Genomic DNA, 23183 nt, shown 5'->3' on the forward strand with positions numbered 1-23183 from the left:
AATCAGTTTGTTACTTACATTGCATTGACTTGTAGACACGATGAAGACCAAGTGAAGATTATTGAAGTTATTTTTATTTATATTAGACTCTTGAGTGTAAAAGGATGCCATTCAAAAGGAGCATTGATTACCATACAAACTCAATTCAAGGGTTAACAAGGTCAGTTGGCAAGGACGGGGGATTCAATGAAATCTCCAACATACCAGACCAAATATATACACAAAACATCTTGGAGAGATCTCAGAAACCCAATGCTATACATAGTTATTATTGCTAGTTACGGTAGGGCTACTGCAGCACCAGTAGCAAGAATCATATTGCTATGTACCTGCTGTCATTGCATGGGATTTGTAGTTCTCCACTCAAGACTTGACAGTTCTCCATCCAATCATTAAAACTGGGTCTTGGCAGCCCTCAAGTATTTTTTAAGAGCAAATGTTCTTGATTAATCAGATATTATAGACCGTGAGATATACAGAATACCATAAGGTAATACAAGGAAAATACAGAATTTCCACCTATAAAAAGTAATAATAAAAAAACATGATACCAAGTGAAGGAACTGCATAACCACAGAAAAAAATGTGTCTTGTTGCTACGTGCCAGTGCTTTTCTACAACAATATTTATATAAAAACTTAAAAATAAATCGGTGGTACTGATACATTTAAGAATATAAAACTACAACGTAGTAATGTCAATACCATTCTGACTTGCCTCACCACTGTTCACAGTTTACACAGTTTGGACAGATGAGGGGAATGAATTTAGACCAAGTGGGCTTGGTACATAGCTTTGCACAACCATCCTACCAGCATTATCATTGTTGGTTATATCAACAGTCCATTTAGACCTGTTTCTTTTAAGTGCTTCTAATAATAATAATAATATTCAGTGGTACTGACATAACGCACTTTGAATTGACACCTAGCATTCATTTCATTTAGATTAGTTTCTTTTTCATTTCAGTAAAGTGCCCATTCATATGAAAACTAAACTTTTTTTTTTCCTATACATTTCCTAACAAAAAAATAATCAACGTGAATACAGGTTCCTCGAATGGGCGGGGTTGGGGTGTGATTGACTTCCCCCGTAACCAGTCAGCATGCTGGGAGAGTACTGTACGTCCAGAACAACGATGGGAGTCAAAAGGAGAGAGGTCGAGGTGGTCCATAAAGGTGTATTGAAAGAGAAAAAAGAGAACAAAATGTGTTATTCACCCATGTGATCACCCTAAGAGTAGAAGACAGCACGACATGTTTTGCTCACTATCTGACCAACAGGCTTTAATACTACTGTGCAGAATTTAATTGTTTTCAAATTAAACTCAAAGGAGAAGTAAAGCTGTAAATATTACTGCTTTACTTTATTCCCTCCTCAAATGTAACTGTTTACAGCCAGTCAAGAAGACTAATGCAGTTCTTAATATGTGCATTATTTTGACAAGAAAATGTACTTAAGGTCCACTTACTAGTGTTTTCCAGATTTCAGCTGCATTTCATGGTCTTCTTTAACACATGCAGTTTGCTCATTTGTCATGCAGATAGCATGTCATCACAAGACAATGTTTGGTCCTGTGATAAATTGGGGTCATTTATTGGGTGGTGGGGGGGGGGATTCAAACTCCAGACTTCATCTGCTGAGGAAGACCATGAGATGCAACTGAAAGCTCAAGAAAAAGCTAGTGAGGGGGAACTTGAGTTCTTTTACTGATTTCCTTTATAACTTCCTTCTTCCAAAATAACTGTTTCCAGTCAATTAAGAAGATTATTTTGACAAAAAAATCAAGGTCAAGGTCCTCTAACTAGCTTTTTCTGAAGCTTTCAACTGCATCATATGGTCTTCCCCAGGGAATGGAGTTTGCTCAGTTGTCATGAGACTGTAAGTCTGGTCGCGTGATAATGTGGTCATATGTCTCAGGTCTCTCCGCACCCGTACCAGCAGGTTCAGAGGAAGCTTCTTACCTGCGGCTGTCACCCTATTGAACTCTTGCTCTGCATCTTGGTCCCCCCCTGGACAATTTGCACTACCCTACCCCACCCATACTGTTCTATTTATTTATTTACAAATGAACATACTGTAATTACACCTATACATAGCCATATTCTACTGCTATTCATACTATTCATCCTGCACATACACTTATTCTTACTACTCTTATGTTACCACACTGCACATAGCTGTACATATCTATCTATATGGTTCATTTAGAATATCCATATTTATTCAGTTTTTCTTATTATACATTCTGTTAATACACTGCATATATCTATAATATTCTTACTACTAGTATAATGTCACTGCTACTACATTGCACATATCTGTATGTTGTTCATACATTGTTCATATTACATAGCCATATTTATTCTGCTCTTATAACACTGCAATATATTTCTTGTCCTGCCTATGGACCACCTGTCTATACTTTGTATATCACATATATTTTGTATATTTTTTGCACTTCTGGTTGGACGCAAACTGCATTTTGTTGTCTTTGTACTTGTACTCTGCACAATGACAATAAAGTTGAATCTAATCTAATCTAATATGTATATCTTCCTCAGTAACCATGAGATACAATTGAAACCTGCCAATTTCATGCTGAATGCTCATTATTGTTCATTATATTTAAATTGTTATGGTCAAGGTAAGATGTTCTGTAAAATGGCCAGATAGTGATAATAAAACATGAAGAGCTCTCACAGTTATGTTAGTAACAAAGAGTTATGTACAAGTAAATCAGGAAAAATATGTAATTTCTTGTTCATGTTTTTGCCGTTTTTGAAGCATCGAAAAGAAGAAAAGGCCAGCCCACAGGGTCCTGCGAGGTCACCATGTTAGTCCGTTTGCTACTGATTATTAATGCGAGCGTGTGCACTGACAGCATGATAAAATGGCACAGATTGCGATGGCGTCACAAGTACAGAGGAACTCACAGAGGGGGGTGGGGACTGCCTGTCAGTCAATGGTAGGCTCTCATAGCCAGGGTTGCCATTGGAGGAAACGTTTGGAGTCCTGTATGGAGATAGAAAGAGACAAGGACAGAAGAGAGAGGGCGAGGAGGAACGGAGGATGAAGGAGAGAGGGAAACGGGTGAGACACGTTGAGAAAGACAGACGGGACGGGGGCCGTGGGGTGACGGGAGCCAAGGACAGGTGACAGGAAAGAAGGAGAAAGAGCGGTTAGAAATATAGTGCGGAAAAACACAGCACTCAGTATAACTAGTAGATATTAATACTACTGGCACTCAAGCAAGGCACTGAGAGCAGCAGCCGCAGCAGGCGTACAGTCCACTCCTGACTGATGATGCACTGCAGGCTTTATACATTGATCTGCAATTACATGCATTTAGAGCTGTGTGTGACTCATCCGTCCCATTTCAGCTGTAATGTTGTTTTCTTAATGAATCTGTTTATCTGCATGATAAACCCCAGAACGCTTTTAAAGCAATCCTGGGCAGATTCCATTTAAGAGAAGTGGACTGTGTTTTTAGTGCTAGCTGAGTTTCTGAGCCTTGACAGTTTGGTTTAGTCAGTATCCTTGTACTTTTGTGTTAATATTAGATATGGAAGCAGTCAAGATGATCAGCTGGCATTAGAATTGGAAGTTAAATAGTCCACAATTAAGTTTCTCAGAGCTCTAACTAAGCTTGGAAACAATCAGTGAGGGAGAAAGGGAAAAAAACATAAGATGAGAAAATTGAAAGTGAGAAATAAGGGAGAACCAATAAGGAGAATGAGGTCATGATAATAACAAAGGACAGATCCAGAGAAATAACTTGAGAGATTTGGACACCACAGTGAGGAGATAGATGAGAGTGATGCAGACGTTTTTTTGGGGGGGGAGGGGGTGGGGGGTGTGGGGGGGGGTTACCTATAGTCAACCTGAGCCTCACATCGCCGGAGTTTTTACGAGCGCAGCCTCGTCAATGACACCCTCCCCCCAACACAGCAGTAGTCTACTACTGTTTAGGAGACAGGACGCCATTTGAGACAAGATCTGTGAAAATTACCGAGCGGCCTACATCGTCTGTCCTGAAACACTCGACAGACGAATAGACAGACACACAGACAGACAGACAGACCTCTGGAGTTGTGTCTGTTTCTCTGCCTACACTGTAGTCCATATTGACCTGTCTGTGTGTCTGTCTGCAATGCATGTGGTTAACCTGACAGCTCTGTGGTTTTGGACTAAATGTCTAGATAGAGACAAAAGTGTGTGAACCTAGCTGACTATACTGCACTCCCACTACTCTCTATAGTAAAGATATGTGTGCAACATCTGTTACTGTTTTAAGCCAAAAAGACTATGTGTCTGCACAAAAACAATCTATCAATAGTGCTCAATCAGTCTCTATATGTTGTTTAAGTATATTCTGTATGCATCCTGGACTTTTTACAATCCCTGATCTGGGTCTATCAGTATAAAAGTTGTATAAAAGGTACAGATCTTGACACTGTCAAAACTGTATCTAAGAGCAACCTCCTCCTCTTTCATCTGGGACGTTCTGTCTGTCTGTCTGTCTGTCTGTGTGTCTGAGTGTCTGTGTTACTCACGGGAGGGGCGGCGCGCTAGAAAAGGGGGGTGTCCACCCGGCCCCCGGGTAATTATAGAAGGGGGCCATGGCCCCTCGCTGAGACCCCGTGGCCGTCTGTCTACGTGCCTGATGGGAGGTGAAGGGGTCCTCACTCTCGCTGTCCGAGTCTTCGTACTCCTCTGATTCACTGTCGTCGTCAATGAAAGAGACAGAGAGGGACACGTGTGAGCAGAGAAATGATAAGTGCCAAGACATCCCTGTGATTCTCTCTGTCACTATTCATGATTAGTTAGACGCTAATATTCCAAGATAAAAAAAAGGTATGAGATGCACACTTCAGATGGTAAAAGTGAAGTATTTATCCACAAATGGTTACCACAGAAAACGTCAAATTACTGATCTACAGGACTGCTGCACTAGCAGCACCAATCACAAACTACCTAATCTTGCTGTTAGCTTATGACACTTGAAGACGATTCTCGTGGTTTTCTGCATACCTGGAACTCACTACCTACTCCATATCAGCAGCTCCAACAAACCTGTGCCACTGCCACCAAACTCCTGAATATGCAAAAACAAAATTAGTTTTAAGTAATCTAGAAGTGGGTTGAGGAAAGCCAAAATTCCAGCTATTATTTTTTTTAGAGGTGTTAGACTTTAGCATATACCCATTTTTATTTGAAATTCTCCAAGGCTAAATTTCAACCAACTACCTCTTATACACTACATTTTTCCACGTTGTATGCCAAGCAGCATTGTATAAACTCCAACATTTTGTAATCATTATCTGATGGATTAATTGCTTCTCAGGAACTTGAACCCAACATGAATCTACGCTGTCTTGCACGGTCTCATTCTTTTACTACTTTTGGCAGTGTTTATGCTCTGCAATTCAAAGTTTATACAAATGAGCGTGAGTGGATGAAAATAACAATGTCGTAGACATCAATAGCTGATCGCAGCAAAAATAACAGCACTTATGCACATATATACACACATATTCACACTCTCACCTGGGGAAGCTCCTCCAGGCACCGGGCAGAGAGCAGAGGATGGCAGTGAAGGCCAGAGCAGAGAGGAAAGAGTAAAGGGAGAGGTAGAGCAATCCCTCCATCCCATCATAACACAGGCCTTTCAAAGAGTCAATGTAGTCCTAAAAGAAAAAAAGATAGAAATATAAATGAAAATAAAGAAGCAGTACTTTGGTAATACACTGTTAGTTCAGGTCCTGTTACATGAACTTGGGTTACCTTATTCAGACCTCGGCAGTTCAGCAGTGCCACCAACTGATGAAAGTTGCCCTCTGTGGAATTCAGTATCTGCTGAACCTCCCTGAGTGATTTCTGTAATGACGAAAAAATTACAACAAGAAAAGAAATCACTAAAAAGGCAGCAGAAATGTTATTTTATAAGCTGCGTGTTAACACATTATAACATACCTCAGCTTTTGGGAACTGTGTGAGAGCATTTCTGTCCAGACTGGAGAGCTGTGTGTGAATGTTGGACAGTGCCCTTTGCGACTGGGTCAGCAGCTGCGGCCAACAAGTCAGTGGAGTTAAGAGCTTTTCATTTGCATCGTTGCTCATATATACAATTAATATGCTAAGAGATTAGCTATTTATCTGGAGAGTGGATCATTTAAGGACAGGACACGCAACAGCAGCTCTGCCTCCTCTCCTCAAATAATTGATCCTTCACTGGCCTTGAGCAAGTCTAACATGCAACCTGTTCACTTACAATAACGAGGGTGAGAGTGTCAGCTAAATGTTCTATGTTATATACACAAGACATGTGACTGACAGGAGGTCACATTACCTGCTGGAACGGACTGTTCATGCGCCTGCTGCAGGTCAGGTAATAATCCAACACATCTGAATAGCCAGCAAAACACCAGTGCACAACACATCAGTGCATAATAGAAACATTTCACTCATTGTGCTGACATGAGCACAGTTGGGAGGTAAATCAAGTGCATTGCAGAAATGGGAAACAACTAGCACTTTGTACGGGGACAGATTGATACTGTACCTGAGCTGGTCCCAGTGTTGAAGTGGGTGGAGTTGACTACAAACGTGTTTGGATCTGAGCAGAAGTCACTGAGAGCCTGGCAAAGCAGCGAGAGTGACGGGAGAGCGAGAAAGGATGACAGGAAAAAAAGAGAAAAAAAATCATCAGGAGAGAGAGGGACAGAAAAAAGTTAGTAGACACACTGACCGACTGACATACTTACCTCCTCGGATATCTGACAGCTGCTCACAATATAGTGGCACATATTGATCTGCCTGCGTCATATGCTGTCCTGGATAAACCTGCGCTACACTCATCACTTATATCCTCCCCTCTGTTTTTCCTTATCATATCTATACACTGCTGTACCCTCTGGCTTATTTTTTTGAAGAGGATGCATTTAGGTCAGAGATAGCATAGCCACAAACAAACTTGGCTTGAGATCGCCCACCAGAAGAGGGAGTGAGAGCCACACAGAGAGCCCGGCGGCTGACGGGAAAGGCGGCGACCCGGGACAGAATAAAGTGGGCAGGCCCACAGCTGGCCCATTGTTTCCCTGTCAGTGACCAGGGACAGAGCGGCTCTGTGTGGACCCACAGGGCTTGGGACCATCTCCCGCCAGCTCCACATGACACTGAGTCTCTTAAAGTGGGCAGCAGTGCTGAAAAACAGCCATTTACCCTCTTCACACACCCCCAGCCCTGACCAAATCACTCTCCCCTTCAGAGAGTATAACTTCACAGGGGGAACTGAAAAAGGACACTCCTCTGTTTGAGACATAAACACTTACTCTGTGCTTTGTTCTTGATAAATGTTACTGACTAGATTTATGCCTGTAAGACACAGCACACTGCTATCATGTTTAGGCGTTAAAAGCAGAACATTGTCCAGCAGAATGTTAGTGAATTTTACTTTCATAGGATTACACTCACACTTCCACCTCCGTGCAGGCTCAGTCTGAAGGCCCGAGGGGCCGAGGTACAGCAACGGCTTCATGTCTTGCACTGTTGATGGCAAGCTGATGCTTTACCCACTCTGTCTCTCTCTAACTTCACTTTAGCTCTCGCTCTCTCTCTTAAACTCAAGATGCACTCTCCCGCTCTTCCTCTCCCTTCCTCTCCCTTCCTCGCTCTTGTTGAAAGCACTTCTCTCTTCCATCTTCCATCTTTACTTCTCGAGGCCAAACGCCCACACACAAATCACTTACACAAAAACACACACTTTAATGCACAAACACAATTTGTTCACAAACGCGCTTGTGCACCCGCACATTGAATCTTTAATCTCTGTTCCATTTTCCTGCCTCTCTGGTCCTCTGCCATGACTGCAGCGTTCCCTAGGAGGCAGATCTTTTCACAGTTTAGCATGGCCTTGGCCTCATGTAGCTCTCTTCCCTCAGCTGTGATCCCTCCCATGACAGTCCTATTCACTTCCTATTCCTCCAGCCCTTCATCCCTCCGCTCCCTCCCTCCGGCCTGGCTTCACCAAAACAGTTTTACTGGGTCTACTCACCACTACAGTGGCTGTCTCCAAGCCCAGGGAGCCCCAGCTTAGGAAGAGAGCCAGCCACGCCAGCACAGTCATCCTGTGGGGGGAACAGCACAAACTCTTCAGCCAAGAGAACACCCTGACCATCAATCCAGTGTTGTATGGTCTGTGTCTAAAGATATAAGAGTGTGTGCGCCGCGTGCGTGCGTGCGTGCGTGCGTGCGTGCGTGTGTGCATACTCACAGGATGAGCAGCCAGCGGGCTTGCTTGGCCAGTCCCAGCAGAATGAACAGACACACTATGAGGTCAAGCAGCAGCAACAACACGTATGATAGCCACCTAGTGTAACAAAGAAACACAACATAAAGCAAATGCCATGACATAAAAAATGTTTTAAATGTTAAGTGTGCAAGGTTAGTCTTGACCTTAAAACAAAAAAATCTTCTAAAAAGTTAGTTTTTGGGCTTTTTCCACCTTTAATTTTGACAGGACAGCTAGGTTAAAAAGGGGAGAGAGAGGGGGAAGACATGCAGTAAATCGTCACAGGTCAGATTCAAACCCTGGACCTCTGCGTTGAGGAACAAACCTCTCAGTATATGTGCGCATGTTATGCTGTTTTAACCCACAGGGGATACTACACTGCAGCCAGAAATGTTGCTGCTTTAAAAAGAAAAAAACTGTGGTTAGTACACTGTATGCTTATGGATACGAGCTAAAATGTCTACTGGCTCCTTTCCTTTTTCAGTTGCAATTTCAAGCTTGGCACCTTTTTTTAAAGCTTATTAGTTTTGATTATGTCATCTTAGCCAGTGTGTTTTTGGTGATGTGTGAAATATCCAGCGTTCCTTTCATCACATTCAGATTTTTGATGACTTGATGTGGGATTAAAACTTGCTATCTTTGTCCACCGTTCCAAGAATTAAAACTCCTGAGTCTAATAAGATTATTTTGTTAACACTACTGATCTGGAATATGCATCAATGTCACTATTAAAGAGAAATGAGACATTCACTCAATGTCTGCCTGTGGTCAGCTTGAATAGCTTTGTTTGCTTTTTAAGATAAGGCACCAGACTGCAAAGATTCCATTGTATGAGATCAGGTGGTTAGAATGAGGTTGAACCTTACTTCACCTCTCACTGTTTAAAGGGAGGAATACATTACATTGCCTGTGTTTGCTGTGTGTGGTTAGTCTATGTCTAGAGTACTTTCATGTTGTTATTATTATGGAATATGGAATATAAAAGCATCCCATCATTATGAGTCAGAACATTTGGTCATTTAAAAAAAATAAAGTTTCCATTGCATTGCCCTTAACAAATCCAGGATCGGAGAGTTTCCTCAGCCTCTCACACTCAGAACACGGGTGTGTTGATAAACACTGACACACAATATACCATTGTGAAATTGATCCAGATGGTTTATGTACATGCTCCTCCTAAGCTAATAAAAAGGATTGATTGTATTTTACCTACTGATACTTCTGCTGAACAAGTTGTAAAAGGCATATTTGTGACTATCTAAGTATAACACATATATATCAATATATATGTTTAAGGCCACAATGTTAAACTACTGGATTGGAAAACTGACAGATCAGTTTTAGTGGATAGTGAGTTTTGTAAATGGGAAGAACAAGAAACCAGACTGTTTTATAAAAGAATGGAGTTACGCCATTTAATTTATTTGAAACTGCTAAACTGCTTCAGAGGAATGGCTATTTCTTGCACAATTACTGAGAGGAACAAATACATTTATGAGCAAAACTATCAGAGGACAGATTGTAAGCAAATAAAAAAAACATAAACAGCTACCAATCAAGGCAAACTGGGAGAAAGTTTAAGCTTATTTCCCAGAAAGTTGACTATCGCTGCCAATGTTTACTGTTGGTGGTGTGGCGGTAGACATAATTTTCTGGGGGATTTCTGAGTCTGAGCATAAAACAAACATTTAGGGAAATATGTGTTTCTTTTTAAATGTAGTTACCGAAAACTAGTTTCATTGATAGACAAGTTTAAATATTGATAAATAAAATCAAATCTTGTTGAATCTGAAGAACACTTTATTTTACGGGTCAGTTTTTCTAGGAAGTTCCCTGGGAAAAAATTTATAGTTTGTTACTAATAATAGGGACATTTGTTTTTACGTTTGAAAAGAGTGCTCCATTTAAAGCCAAGAAAATATTGCAATAATCATTCCTTATTCATTTATAACTGAAAACTTTGTTCATAAAAGGCATGTTGATTTGTGTGCTTGCTGTTGACAACTTTGACATTTTTGCATGTTCAGGTGATGAATGCAATACTGTATTTTCCTTCCAGTTTGAGCAAAATGATGTAGTTCTTGCCAGGGAACTATTTTAAATGTTGTTTTTAATTATTTGAAAAATTACAGACCAATAAAAAAGTGTTACCTAACTTGCAGCTGAATTTTTTTTTTTATTGAATTGGCCTTGAATTGGATTGTGTCATACAGAAATATATGTTTATCATGTTTGGATTGGATTGTGGGCCATCTATCTACTGTAGATATTTTCTGAATCATCTGAAATACACACACCCCTAATATGCATATGGAAACATATCTGGACAGCATTTATTATCATTGACTAATAATAATAATCCAAAAAAATAAATTTATTTCCAGCCTGTATTTGATCCAAATTAAACATATAACAGATCTGGACTGCAGCCTCACCTGTAGTCCTCATTGGCCATCAGCGTGTTGGCAGCCCAGCCAGGTGAGAAGGGGCTGGGCATCAAACCACTGGTAGGAACCACTGTAGGGGCCACAGAAGGAGGTACTGGGGTTAGAGGAATGATGGACGCCCCGCTGATACTGTCATTCCCTAGGCCTGCGTCCACACTGGCCCGAGCCATGGAGATGGAGGACAGGAGGTTGATCACGTTCTCAGATAACCTCCGGCAGTTCCGCGTCGACACCAAGAATGGTTTACTGCCGGTAAAGAGCTCCTCCATTGAGGTTAGGGGGCCAGAGACAGACAGCTGCAGCCCAGAAATTGTGTCTGAAATCTTGGAGAGGGAGGAAGGAAGAATGTGAGGGAACTTACTGTAAGTGGGACGGAAACCACAAAACGGAGATGATGATGATTTTGGTTATGAGATAAAGAACTGAAGATTGTGGGCATCTGGTGTCTCAGCTGGCTAATGCATGTCCCTCACAATCTATAACACAAGTTAAAAATCAGGGGGTAAATCCTTCACTTTTACTCCTACTTACCTAAAGTGATTCATCTAATTTCCTTTGATATGAAAATACTTTTAAATATACAACACCTCAAGGTCTCTTAAGTTGATTAAGAGGAGATGGTAGATGGCTGCAGTACAGAGACAGACACATTCCTTTTGTATGAATCATGATGAATAATTTGTTATCTGTTTCATTCAGAATATAGCCGTTTTAAGCCTATTGTGTTTGCAGCTGCTGCTTTTTTGTAAAGCTTCTTTCTTGTTATCTGATATCTCTATTACATACCCATACATACATTTCTGTATTTTACATAAATGTACACAACTAAGTGTATAGCCTTAGTTTTCATTTGTTTAGCTTTAGTCCATGCTTATTATATGATTTATCCTATATACCTCGTCTACCTTGCCTGCGTCCAGACCTCAGAATCTGCCCACTCTACGAGTGTAACAAGTTGACAGTTCTGTCTGATCTCAGGCAATCATCTACCAGCAGCGGGACGTCTTTCCTTCTCCAGTTAGGTTTTCTTTTGCTTTCCATTTCCTGTTATTTCATTTTTCTATTTTGTCAAATACTATATATATATATATCATTTTTTATATATCTTTAGATTTTTGTTAATTCCACAAGTCAATGGCTCCTGGTGATTTCACACATGTAAAATGACATTTGAGAAAATCGAAATTTCAGATGTTTTTCAATCAATCAATCAATCAAAATCTATTTATATAGCACGTTACAGCAACCAGCAGGTATCCAAAGTGCTTAACATCAGAAATAGTTTTTGCTGAAATAATAATAAGATAAGATATATACTGGACAAATAAAGATTTGTCCATTTCAAAAATAAATTACTGTATATTTCTAATAACGTGTACTACATGTTTATATTACATTTTTGCATATGTCAAAACAGAACAGAAACAGAAAAGAATCACTGTATTAAAAACCCTGTTTAATATGTCACAAATTCCTTACAGTATATGCAGGGAAGTCATGTGTGCATTTTTCTCTGTTTAAGTTCAATATTCATTTGAAAATCTGCATAGCTAGACAGAACTAAAATAGCTGACTTCTTTATCACTGAGCGACAGAGTGTGAGAGAATAGGCTCATTTTATCTACCTTAATATTGACGTTAGTTCATATATGTCACATATTTTAAAGCAATGCTCCTTGTTTTGTTTAGTTTGTCAAAACACAATCTTCTAATAGATATCAATGGGTCTGTTTAGAGCTGAAAATGTGTCTGTGTGTTGTGTGGGCACGAGGGGGCTTCCATGAAAAATCAACCACTATGAAGAGATGCCTTTGTTTAAAACAGTTAGGGAAGCCCTGGGGTAAATATTCCGGCTGAGACTAAACTCTCCAGTGGGAGTACATTTCTTGAGAAATGTGTCTTATTATTCACGTTTAGCAAATAAATGCTTGTATTAAATATTATCAATAAAGAAAAGGTAATGCCTGCACACTTAACTTCATGCCACAAAAGTTTAATAATGACAATGTATCGATTGGGTCTGCGTCAGATCAAAATGTTTGAAAAGTGGAAACCACATCCATATTTACACGTCATGCGCACCAATAGGCTGACAAGCTCTATGATGGAAAGTACTTTCGATGTACTTTATTGAATTGTTAATTGTCAATTGTTTTTGGATGTTTTGTCACCCTGGGCGTTGTGGATGAACCACACCTGCCATCATAGAGCTCGTCAGCTGGCTGGTTTGCGTGATATATAAATATGGGTGTGGTTTCCATTTGGCAAACATTTTGACCTGAAGAAAATCCAAGTCGGATCGACACGTTCTCATTATTAAACTTTTGTGGCATGGAGTAAGTGTGCAGGCGTTACTTTTTCTTCATTGATGTTGTTTTGTAATAGCCTTGCATCACGTGATGTGCGTATTAATACTTTCTTTCAACATATATTAAATATTATTTAATAATAATTATTATATTATAAATATTATTCTGTCCGGTGTCTGCATGCCTATTCCCTCTCCCTTACTCTCTCTCAGTCTCTTCCCACTGTGTTTAATGCAATTGCTTTATGAGTGTCAGAGCAGATATCCCGCTCTAATTTTAATAATTGATATGTTAGTTTCTTTGATATGAATGGATATGAGCTGAAGTGATTATCTCATGTGTTTTCCCCCACTCATTCAAGTATTCATTATTTATATTACTGTAGTTCTCATGACCTGTATATTCTACAGTAGAAGGAGGACATTTAGCAGTCTGACACATAAACCACTCTGACTCCAGGGAAATCGATAAAAACACAAGTTTGTAGCTCATTTTCTCTTTCTCACTGCAGACCACATGTGAGCATGAGTGCATGAGAGTGCGCACACACACACACACACACACACACACACACACACACACACACACACACACACACACACACAAGCAGGTTAGATATTCTGCATGACAGTTTGCTTGCAAACTTGCAGCACTCACCAGCAGATCGATGGAAGCTAGCGTATAATTGGCTGTGAGAAGAGACGAGGTCAACTGATACATCCCATCATTAGCCTCGCTGTTGCCATAGAAACCGATGCCTATGGCAACACTGCAAAGGGAGAAAAAAAGGAAATATGTGTGAGGGTGTATATATGTGTGTGTATGTGTGTGTGTGTGTGTGTGTGTGTGTGTGTGTGTGTGTGTGTGTGTGTGTGTGTGTGTGTGTGTGTGAGAGAGAGAGAGAGAGAGATGGGGGAATAGTAAAACAGATAGCAGAGGCATAAATGTAATGTTTAATTTAGTGTGTATGTACATGTTAAATGAATGTGACACAAGGAGATAGAGCTGGAGAGGATGGGATATGTGTGCGCTGGATGAGCATACCAACAGTGGAGCGCCGGGGAAGGAATAAACAGATGATGGAAAAAAAGCTGACTCTTAGCTTAACAGTTAAGCTTCAGCAAGGAAATATTCAAAATGGTAAACAGCGACATGTTTACATATCTTTCCGTTATTCAAATATTCAGATTAAGGCTCGGGACAGATGTTCCGTCAAATCCCCTCAAACCCAAGAGGAATGGTATGACCCAATCTCCCACAAAGTATGTGACCCAGATTAGAAAGCAGGGGGGAAAGGAAAAGGAGTAGTGTGTCTGAGTCTGTGTGCTTTGCATTTCTCGCTGCCAAATGTGAACGCTGCCTAATGCAGCTGCATTTCAAATGACTGTTTTTGTACCTATGACAAAAAGGCCACCATCTGGGGGAAACATGGTCACATGAAATATTTTCAAGAGGTAAACTGCTACATTATTTTTTTCATCCAGTCTAGCACAGAAAGCTCCTGTATCGAGCATCAGAGGAAAGGACTACTTATCATTAACATTACGGTCCATAAGGGGGAGACACGAACCACATCAACCCACAGTCTGTATATGACGACATCATTATGACAGCTGAGATCAGATCCCTGGTACATTATGTTCTGTGATATAACAATACAGTCTTGGTGCATATAAACGGACTGGAATATAATAACAAGCACTGCTGAAGCATTCAATTGCACTAGCACTGTATTACAGCACACATCTGGGCATGTAGCTTCAGATTTAAAAGGTCTGATGGGCAGCCAAGCTTTTTTGTCAGTGACTTTCACTTCACAAGAGCGTCTTGGACAGATGTCAAGCAGCATTTCAGGTCCATGCAGAGACAGTATACTGACTTGATGACTGCATGGTCACCAGATCTGAGGGGAACACCCATGGGTAAATGACTACTGTACTGAAGGTGAGCAAGCTGAGATCATCCTCTCTCTCTCTCTCTCTCTCTCTCTCTCTCTCTCTCTCTCTCTCTCTCTCACACACACACACACACACACACACACACACACACACACACACACACACACACACACACACACACACACACGTCATAGGCCTGTGGTTGATAAACAGCAACTTAACGTGACCATCAGCTGTCATCCAGGCCTCCTTTCCTCTCCAGTGATCATTGGTGACTGTGTGAGAGACTAAAAAGCACATGACGATGGAGAGGGTGATAGCTTGTGATTCACAGCCTTATTGCTGTTCCACCTAAAAGAACTGTGCTTAAGTAAAATGTTGAGGTAATTGTACTTTGCTTGAGCATTTCTAGCTTTTAGTTACTTTATACTTCAACTCCACTACATTTGCACACACAAAAAACATTAACTTGCGGCCCCTTTCACATATCTATGAGTTGTTAGCACCACCAAGGAACGATTTACCCGTTAAACTTGTTAGATAGTTCAACATTTTGGGAAATAAGCTTATTTTCTTTTTTTGCAGAGAGTACGATGAAAAGATTGATACCACTCTTGTGTCTGTACAGTAAATATGAAGGTACAGCCAGCAGCAGATTAGTTTAGCATAAAGATTGTAAACGGGGACAGAGTTACGCTATCAATCTTTTCATTTAACTTGCAGCAAGAAAGCAAATAAGCTTATTTCCCCCAAAATATAAACTATTCCTTTAAACAATGCAAAATTAAATAATCCTATATTTCACAAAAGAAAAAAAAGTCCAAAAAAGTGATACAAATTTGAGTATGAAAACTTAGTTTTCTACTTTTTACTTTAGGTTTTTCATCATCATCAGTCAGCAAAGTGTACTTTAAGTATCAAAGTAATTGTGACATTGTGATATATGTATTATTGTATCATTATTACTGGATTTTTTTATTAGGGATTAATGACATTTTATTGTTGTCACTGGTTGAGGTGCAGCTAATTGATTGCTTTGAATTCTGCTGGGTGGTTGCATCATATCTTATGAGCTTGACAAATCTATAAAGTAACCAGTACTTAGTTACTACTATGAACTAATACTTTATGGTTTGCTGATTATGTACTCCTACTTAAGTAAGATTATAAAGAGCTCTGTGGTTGATAATGACGCCTTCTTACCAGCACAGCGTGACAGCCGCCACCGCCACCCACGTGACACAACAGATGCCCCGCCCCTTCTTCCCGCTGTAACCGTGACCTGTGCTGGCATCTTCATCCTCCTCCTCCTCCTCTGATCCCTCGCTCCGGTCACCACGGTGACAGCAACAGTAGTGTATGAGGAAGGAGAGGACTATCAAGAGGGAGATGACAAGAGCGATGGCCGATAAACTGGACAAAACCAGCAGAGTCTGAAAAAAAGGGAGATGAGGAAAAGAAAGGATGAGTCAGTGAATGAGAAAAATGGCACTTCAATTCCAAGTGGCCAAGAGAAATTTGAGAAAATTCCAACTAATGCTGTTAAATTCCATAGCTTTGTCATATTGTCCCGCCCCCATTAAGCACCAGGAGATGGTGATTAAAAACATATACAGTAAGAAGATAAATTGTGTGAAGGAAAGGATAAAGGATACAGATACACGCTGCTTGCAAACATACATTGACAAAGATGGAAATATAACGCAATAATTTGAGGTGATTTTTGACCATTTATACTTAGTTAAAGGCTTTAACCCGTGAATCCCTGATCTGCACCATAGTGAATATTAATGTCACTAAGCCATATCAGACTTTGCTTTTGATCAGGCTTCATGTTGTAAAGTCAACATTACTGAAATGCATTTTGCTTCAACACATATATCTACAGTATTATCCTTCATCCATCTGCCCGTCTGTCACTCCCCATTCCTCCACCTTCTCTCTATCTTACCTCCTGCTCTCCGAAGCCCCTCCTCATCGCTCCACTCTACCCAACCCTCTTTCCCCACGCTCTCCCTCGCTTTCTATCCCCCACTCTCCCCTCTCTTTCTTTCTATCCACACCACTGAATCTCTATTAATAATCTGTGACCTACTTAAATACATCCACTGCCACTCTCTCACTCCCACTCTCACTCTCTCTATTTCTCTCTCTCTGCCTGGTCTTCTGTTAAGCAACCTCCTTGCATTACTCATTCCCTCTCTCATTCTCTCTCTCCGAGCACTTTCAGTCTCTTTTGTCTTTCTGTTCTGCAGGATATTTTGCGTCCCCCCTCTCTTTTTGTACCGCAGAGAAGTCACAAACACGCACTGTGAGACACTGCTGGCTGGAGCGTTTTGTGTAAGAGCCTGTTGGAGGAGAAGAAGGATGAAACCTTGCGTTTCGCAGCAGAAACTGCACAGTTAGAACTACACAGACAAAAGCAGCTGTGGAAACCTGCAAGAGGGCTCACACAATGTTGAAGCTCATGCACCTGAAACTAAATTGCATAAAATATCTGCATCTACAGAGGCAGAGGTGCAAGAGACAATTTAGAAGAGAATTGCAACATCTAAAGCAAGGTAGAAAATGAAAAAAGATTAGATGAGCTAAGTGGTTCTTGCAGGGGTCTAGTGTAATCTTACCACCAATAATTAGGTCAATGAGTTGGCATGAAAAAATGTTTAAGGGACTGTAAATGTAATCATTGTAGCGCTGCAGACTGCTGTAACATTCAGGGATCTATGGAGCAATTTAAAGTGTGATGTAGAGCAAATTGTCCATCATCCAGTCAATTAATTGTAGTACAATGTACCTGTACAGTTATAACTATAAATAAAGCAACAGGGCTGTAAGTATTATGCAACGTGGCGCCTCAGATTGGACAGTTACTGTACAGCATGTGGTGTGGCAGCCAGGTGTCTGTTACCTGTTGGTACTCCCAGCTGTCGGGGACAAAGATGTTGTCCTTCATCTGCATGGTGAGGTCCAGCCGGGGGAGGGCGTGACACACTCTCACCCACAGTGAAGGGGTATAGCTGGGCACTGTTGTCATGGCAGCCATTTTCAACTGTGCCGGGTCCCCCTCCTCCACCCTGCGGGATGGAGAGAGAAGAAGGAATGGTCAGAGCAACCGGGATGTGAAGTAAGAGCAGAGGAGAGGGAAAGGGGTGAAGGACTTCCTGAGCTGAGAGGACAGCGAGGACACCGCGAACTCAGTGGTCAAAGTGTCAGCCATAGAAACATGCTCTTGAGAGTGTAAATATGTGTACAAACCTCACTCAGAGCAGAGGCTGAAGTAAGTGTGGTGTTCTTTTGCTTTACCTGTACTTCAGAGTTTGGCTTCACTGGTCTTAGATCAGTTCCTCATGGCACCATGAATGAACAAAGCTAAGTTGTTATCAGCTTTACCTGTCAGAATCTTCACTTAAATATTTTTGAAACAGAAAACAGCCGTCTTTTGTTGAGGAGCATGTGATGTGCTCAGAGTTCAAACAATTTGTCAATTCATTAATTAATTAGTCAAGTGGCCGACAGAAAATTCATCTTCAGCAATTTTGGTAATCGTTTGATTAAGTCATTTGATCAAGCAAAAATGTTGCTGTTTCAAGCATTTCAAATATTTGTATAAAATAGGGCTGTCAATCGATTAAAAAATGTAATCTAATTAATTACATACTCTGTGATTAATTAATCGAAATTAATCACATACAGAATTAACGGTGCCTGAACCGATACTTTTTAAGAAAGTTTAAAAAAAAAAAGAGAAGGGTACTAAACAACAGTCGGCGACATTAAAGAACAGCTTGTTTATTGCTAAGGTCATATGGTCAAAATGAAATGATTTAATAATAATGTAATAATTATAACAATAACTTATTTCACTAGTAAATTGCTGTTGAACGACAAAAACAACAACCAGATGGGAAAAGGACATTTAATGGATTTCAATAACTTCGAATGCACCACGAGGCTGTAGTTTACCAGTTTCATTGAACGCACCGTCTGTGTTGTTTCTCCGACGGCAGCTGCAGATTGTTAATCCCGGTGTTGAATCCTCTACAGTGAAACACAGTCAAACTTTACACCGTTTAGCGTTAGCTGTCAGCATTTTAACCGTGTTTAATCCAGCTACTAGCTAGCGGTAGGCTAACGTTAGCTGCTGTCGAGTATAGTGTTAACTAGCGTCACGTGCAGCGGTGTTTGTGTTTCAGAGCATCAGAGAGAAGTGCAGACATATCAGTGGCACCAGATTTCGGTAGCCAGGGTTGGCAGGAAGAAGATTTTTACAAGTAAATGTTCCAATCAATGATCCAGGCAGCGCATTCTCGTCTCCCTCCTTCATTTTACAGTCCAATGGTGGCTAGAACGGCTAGAACGTCAATATGGAATGGATTAATAAAAAATGAACGCGTTATTTTGACAGCCCTAGTATAAAACTATTATTTAAGTATATAATAGTTTTATATAATCCTAAATTAAATATATTTGGGTTTTGGACTGTTGGTTGGACAAAAAAAACTTTTTTTGATGGCATTTTTCTTTTCTTGTGATGGCATTTTTTAAACTATTTTTGAAATTTCATCAGTCTGGCATTGCCAGACTAAGTCACAAATGAGCAAATGAAACATGCGCTTGCAGATTGATCTGGTTTCCAGGTTAACAATTCATAGCACATATGATAAATCAAAAATGATCAACCAATTAAATGATAATAATTGTCAGTAGCAGCCGGCAACACAAGATTACATGACTATATATAACAAATGGCTATTGTTCACAGACCTCTCTCTTAACCTTATGAAAAGGGTTATCTGCTAGAGGAAGAGCATGGATTATATAGGGGTATATGTTGTCTTTGAAGAAGTCTTCCTGGCAGAGTATATGCAGGAGAAGAATATTGTATGAGGTACCATGAGGACCATTAAACAAAGAATGATATATTTGACTGCATCATCAACCACTGCTTACTAAAGCTGGCCAAGGGGGAGAAAGTAGGGTAAATACAAGGGGTAAATCCGTTTAGCCAAAACATACACTGGAATCCTTATTACAATGACAGAGCAGAGGGGGGAACAGAGGGCGAGACAAGAGCCTGGTTGGCCTCTGATATCGGCTGCCCAGATTAAGAGACCATCAGAGCTTTACTGTTTAAGAAAGGAGCATTTTAAGACAGCTCAAGAGAGGAGAGCACAGAGAGAAGCGTTCACAACAACAGCACTGATTCTTAAATACAAAGGGTTATACAGCTTCGCTCACTGCTGATATTACAGACAGATACATTAACGTCAGATAGATTCTGAATTAAAGGCCTTTATTGTCTTTTAATGTAGCTGTTATTTATTCAATACAACTCTCAATCAGCCCTGCTGAGGCTTTTTACTGTCCCTATTGATTCATGCATAATTGTGTTAAATACTATGCCTGATAAAAAAGTTTAGATTTTGCCACATGTCACATTCAATGCCAGACAATTTCCTATTCAGATTTTGGGCGTTTATGGCTCAGAACAAGTTTGCTCATAGGCCAGACAGGGCTGCAGTAAGCCCATTACAATAAGCCTGTTCACCTTAATGGTTCCAGCAGCCCAACTGTCACAAATCAAATCATTGCCAAACTCCATTTCCCTTATTAAAATGACGCTGAACATAATGGTTCACACATGCTGCGAGAGTTGCATCCATCCACCGCACATCAGCAGTGTAAACAGACTGTGTGGTGTTATTTTTATGCATTCCTTCATGACCATTTATCTTGAGTGAGTTCATTAGATTAGATGTTGTATAGGAGCTGTGAGGCAGGTCTATGAGGTGCATTTATCAGACTTGGAGACAATAAAAGCTTTTTAAGAGGCATAATAATCAAGTGAGGGAATAATTCCACAATCAAAGGAGAATCATTCTACCTGTCACCACCAACACCAATAAAGTGGGTCAATATAGAAAAGCATTTCCTTCGATGGATGACAATATTGCACTAATGATTTTCACAGAGGTGTGTGGCAGATAATGGTCACAGTCCTCTGGAGCAGCAGTTACTCATCAGTTGTCACAGATAGGAAGCTTCAATTTGACGTGATGTCTCCTGCCAGCTTGTTATCATGCCTGTAACCATTGCATAACTGAAGCCACATAAATGTGATTTTTAGTTCAGTCGGCGGAGAGGAAAAGAAAAAAAGGGAGAGACGAGGAGAAGGATGGCGAAGACTCTCACCCAACCGTGAGCTCTTAAGAAAAAGAAGAAGAAAAAAACAGCCGAATAATTCTGTTGCCTTCAGTCTACACGGAGCTCAGACTGAACAGAGAATGAAATCACTTGTGTGATATGAGAATCCATGATGTCTGAATGTAAAGAAAAGGGCCATTTTGTGAGGCAGCTAATGAGAACAAGGCTGAGGCAGCTCTGTCAGCTGAATTCAGGATCATCTTTAGCACGTAAAATTCATCTCCACCTTTATCTTTTTATGACAATACAACTCTCTTGAGCAGAAGATGTAATTAATGTGGTCCTTGTGCTGTTGAAATGATGCACATTTCCAATTTGCCTCATAAAATCTTTTAGAATTCACATTAGAGCCTGAGTGGTCGTCTAACAGCCTCTCAACAACAACCTTAACGAGTGTAATTTATGAGTAAGCATTACAGTCTCACGACACACTTCATCAGCCAGGAGAAATTTCAATAACATCTTTATGAAGGTTGCAAAGTTTATCTTTATCTACTGACGTGAAGCGACAAGGAAAAGAAGAATATTCTCTATTAAAATTAAATTTCCACTTTACATTTATCTATAAAATGAATGCTCAGCTCTGCAACAATGAACCTTCAAAGTGAGTGCAGCTGACCAAAGGTAAGTGAGTGCAGCTCATAGTCAGTAAGTCAGAGCGAATCAGTGCTTTGATGTGTGCAAGAGTCCAGCATGACAAGTTGATGGTGACAAAATGCTTCTACACTAGTGACCGAACTGACAAACCAATGCAGAACAAAATGCATTACATTATTAACACATTATATTGCAGATTGAAACAAATAGTCCAAAAAGCATTTAGAGGAAATATGAGACAAATTAAACTATTGCTGGGTGGAGAATAATTGGATGCAAGTGAACTATTACAGCATCTTATTCTACAAATATGAGAAAATTCATCTATTAGGTGTGATAGTTGAAAAGATAAGAATGAATCCATTTAGGCAATATGGTGTACTGGTTTCATGGACATCCATTAAGCATATTTGTAAAGATAAGCAGGGATCCAAATTAGCAATATATTGTAATGTGCATATACATCATATTTTCACTTGATCTTTTCCACCATATCAACAATTAAGCCATAATCGACAGGAGAGAGAGAGAGAACAGTCTCTTACCTCTCTCGGTTGTGTCGGGAGGTTCTCTCTCCTCTCCTCTTCTCTTCTCTTTGCCGGTGTCCGTAAAATATTTACCCACTCAAAGAGGTATACTGCCAGCCTTCAACGCTTGATGCACTTGAAAAAACATCCTGAAAAAAAGGCTTGGAGACATGCCAAAAATATGTCAAAATGGGAAAAAAGAAGGGGAAAAATTTGCCAATAATTCTTGCAGTTATTGAAATATTAAATAGCCAATAATTGTATGGTTGTCTGGTGACAGTGGAGAGGTGCTTGTGTTGATGGATGAGAGGAGCACTCAGTGAGAGTGAGTGAGTGAGAGAGACAGAGAGAGAGAGACAGAGAGAGAGAGAGAGTGTGTGTGAATGAGAGAGAGAGGGATTAAGATTGAGGAGACACCCCTAAGAGACCCTTTATCGTTGCATTGTAGCCCATCGTAGCTTAACGATTAAGCCAAGTGACTTCTCAACACAGCAGCAACACGATATTGCCCATAGATAATTAATCTGTTAACAGGGATTAGCAGGGTCTAACCCCTCACTCACTTAATACTGAGGCACACTGCTAATGCCGACCCCCACCAAACATTCATGCACACTCCCATCAACCTGATCAATCTCCGTCCAGACTACCACACTGAACCCTGACCAGATTACTGAAAGAGTAAAAATGCAGCCAACTGTGTGCGCTAAATCATAGTGAAAGGAGATGTTAAAAAAATTCACTCACATGTTGGATGCAAGATAGTGAACTCCTGCCTATGAAAGCACTGTTAAGGCTGCAAAGTGTCGAGAGCTAATGTGAGGTAGAGATGCGCATAGAATTAGAGTAAGAGAAGCGAATAAGCACACATAGATTAATATGGGGAGCGGGAGATGCAGGGAAAGGCA

General features: G+C 40.4%; 1 protein-coding gene across 1 annotated transcript; it reads right to left on the reverse strand.

Moving 5' to 3' along the window:
• Positions 1–68: 68 nt before the first annotated feature.
• ttyh1 (tweety family member 1) lies at positions 69–18047 on the reverse strand. The gene is made up of 14 exons (XM_078252769.1): positions 17856–18047; positions 16151–16380; positions 13707–13818; positions 10729–11063; positions 8276–8371; positions 8057–8129; positions 6566–6641; positions 6353–6408; positions 5977–6069; positions 5788–5880; positions 5551–5690; positions 4557–4724; positions 2937–3015; positions 69–1119 (listed from the first exon to the last, which is right to left on the reverse strand). The coding sequence occupies exons 1-14, from the start codon at positions 17988–17990 to the stop codon at positions 1036–1038; spliced, it is 1770 nt and encodes a 589-aa protein (XP_078108895.1). The 5' UTR covers positions 17991–18047; the 3' UTR covers positions 69–1035.
• Between the last annotated feature and the right edge of the window lie 5136 nt (positions 18048–23183).

The sequence above is a fragment of the Sander vitreus genome, chromosome 6, assembly GCF_031162955.1.
Source record: "Sander vitreus isolate 19-12246 chromosome 6, sanVit1, whole genome shotgun sequence".
Taxonomy (NCBI): Eukaryota; Metazoa; Chordata; class Actinopteri; order Perciformes; family Percidae; genus Sander; species Sander vitreus.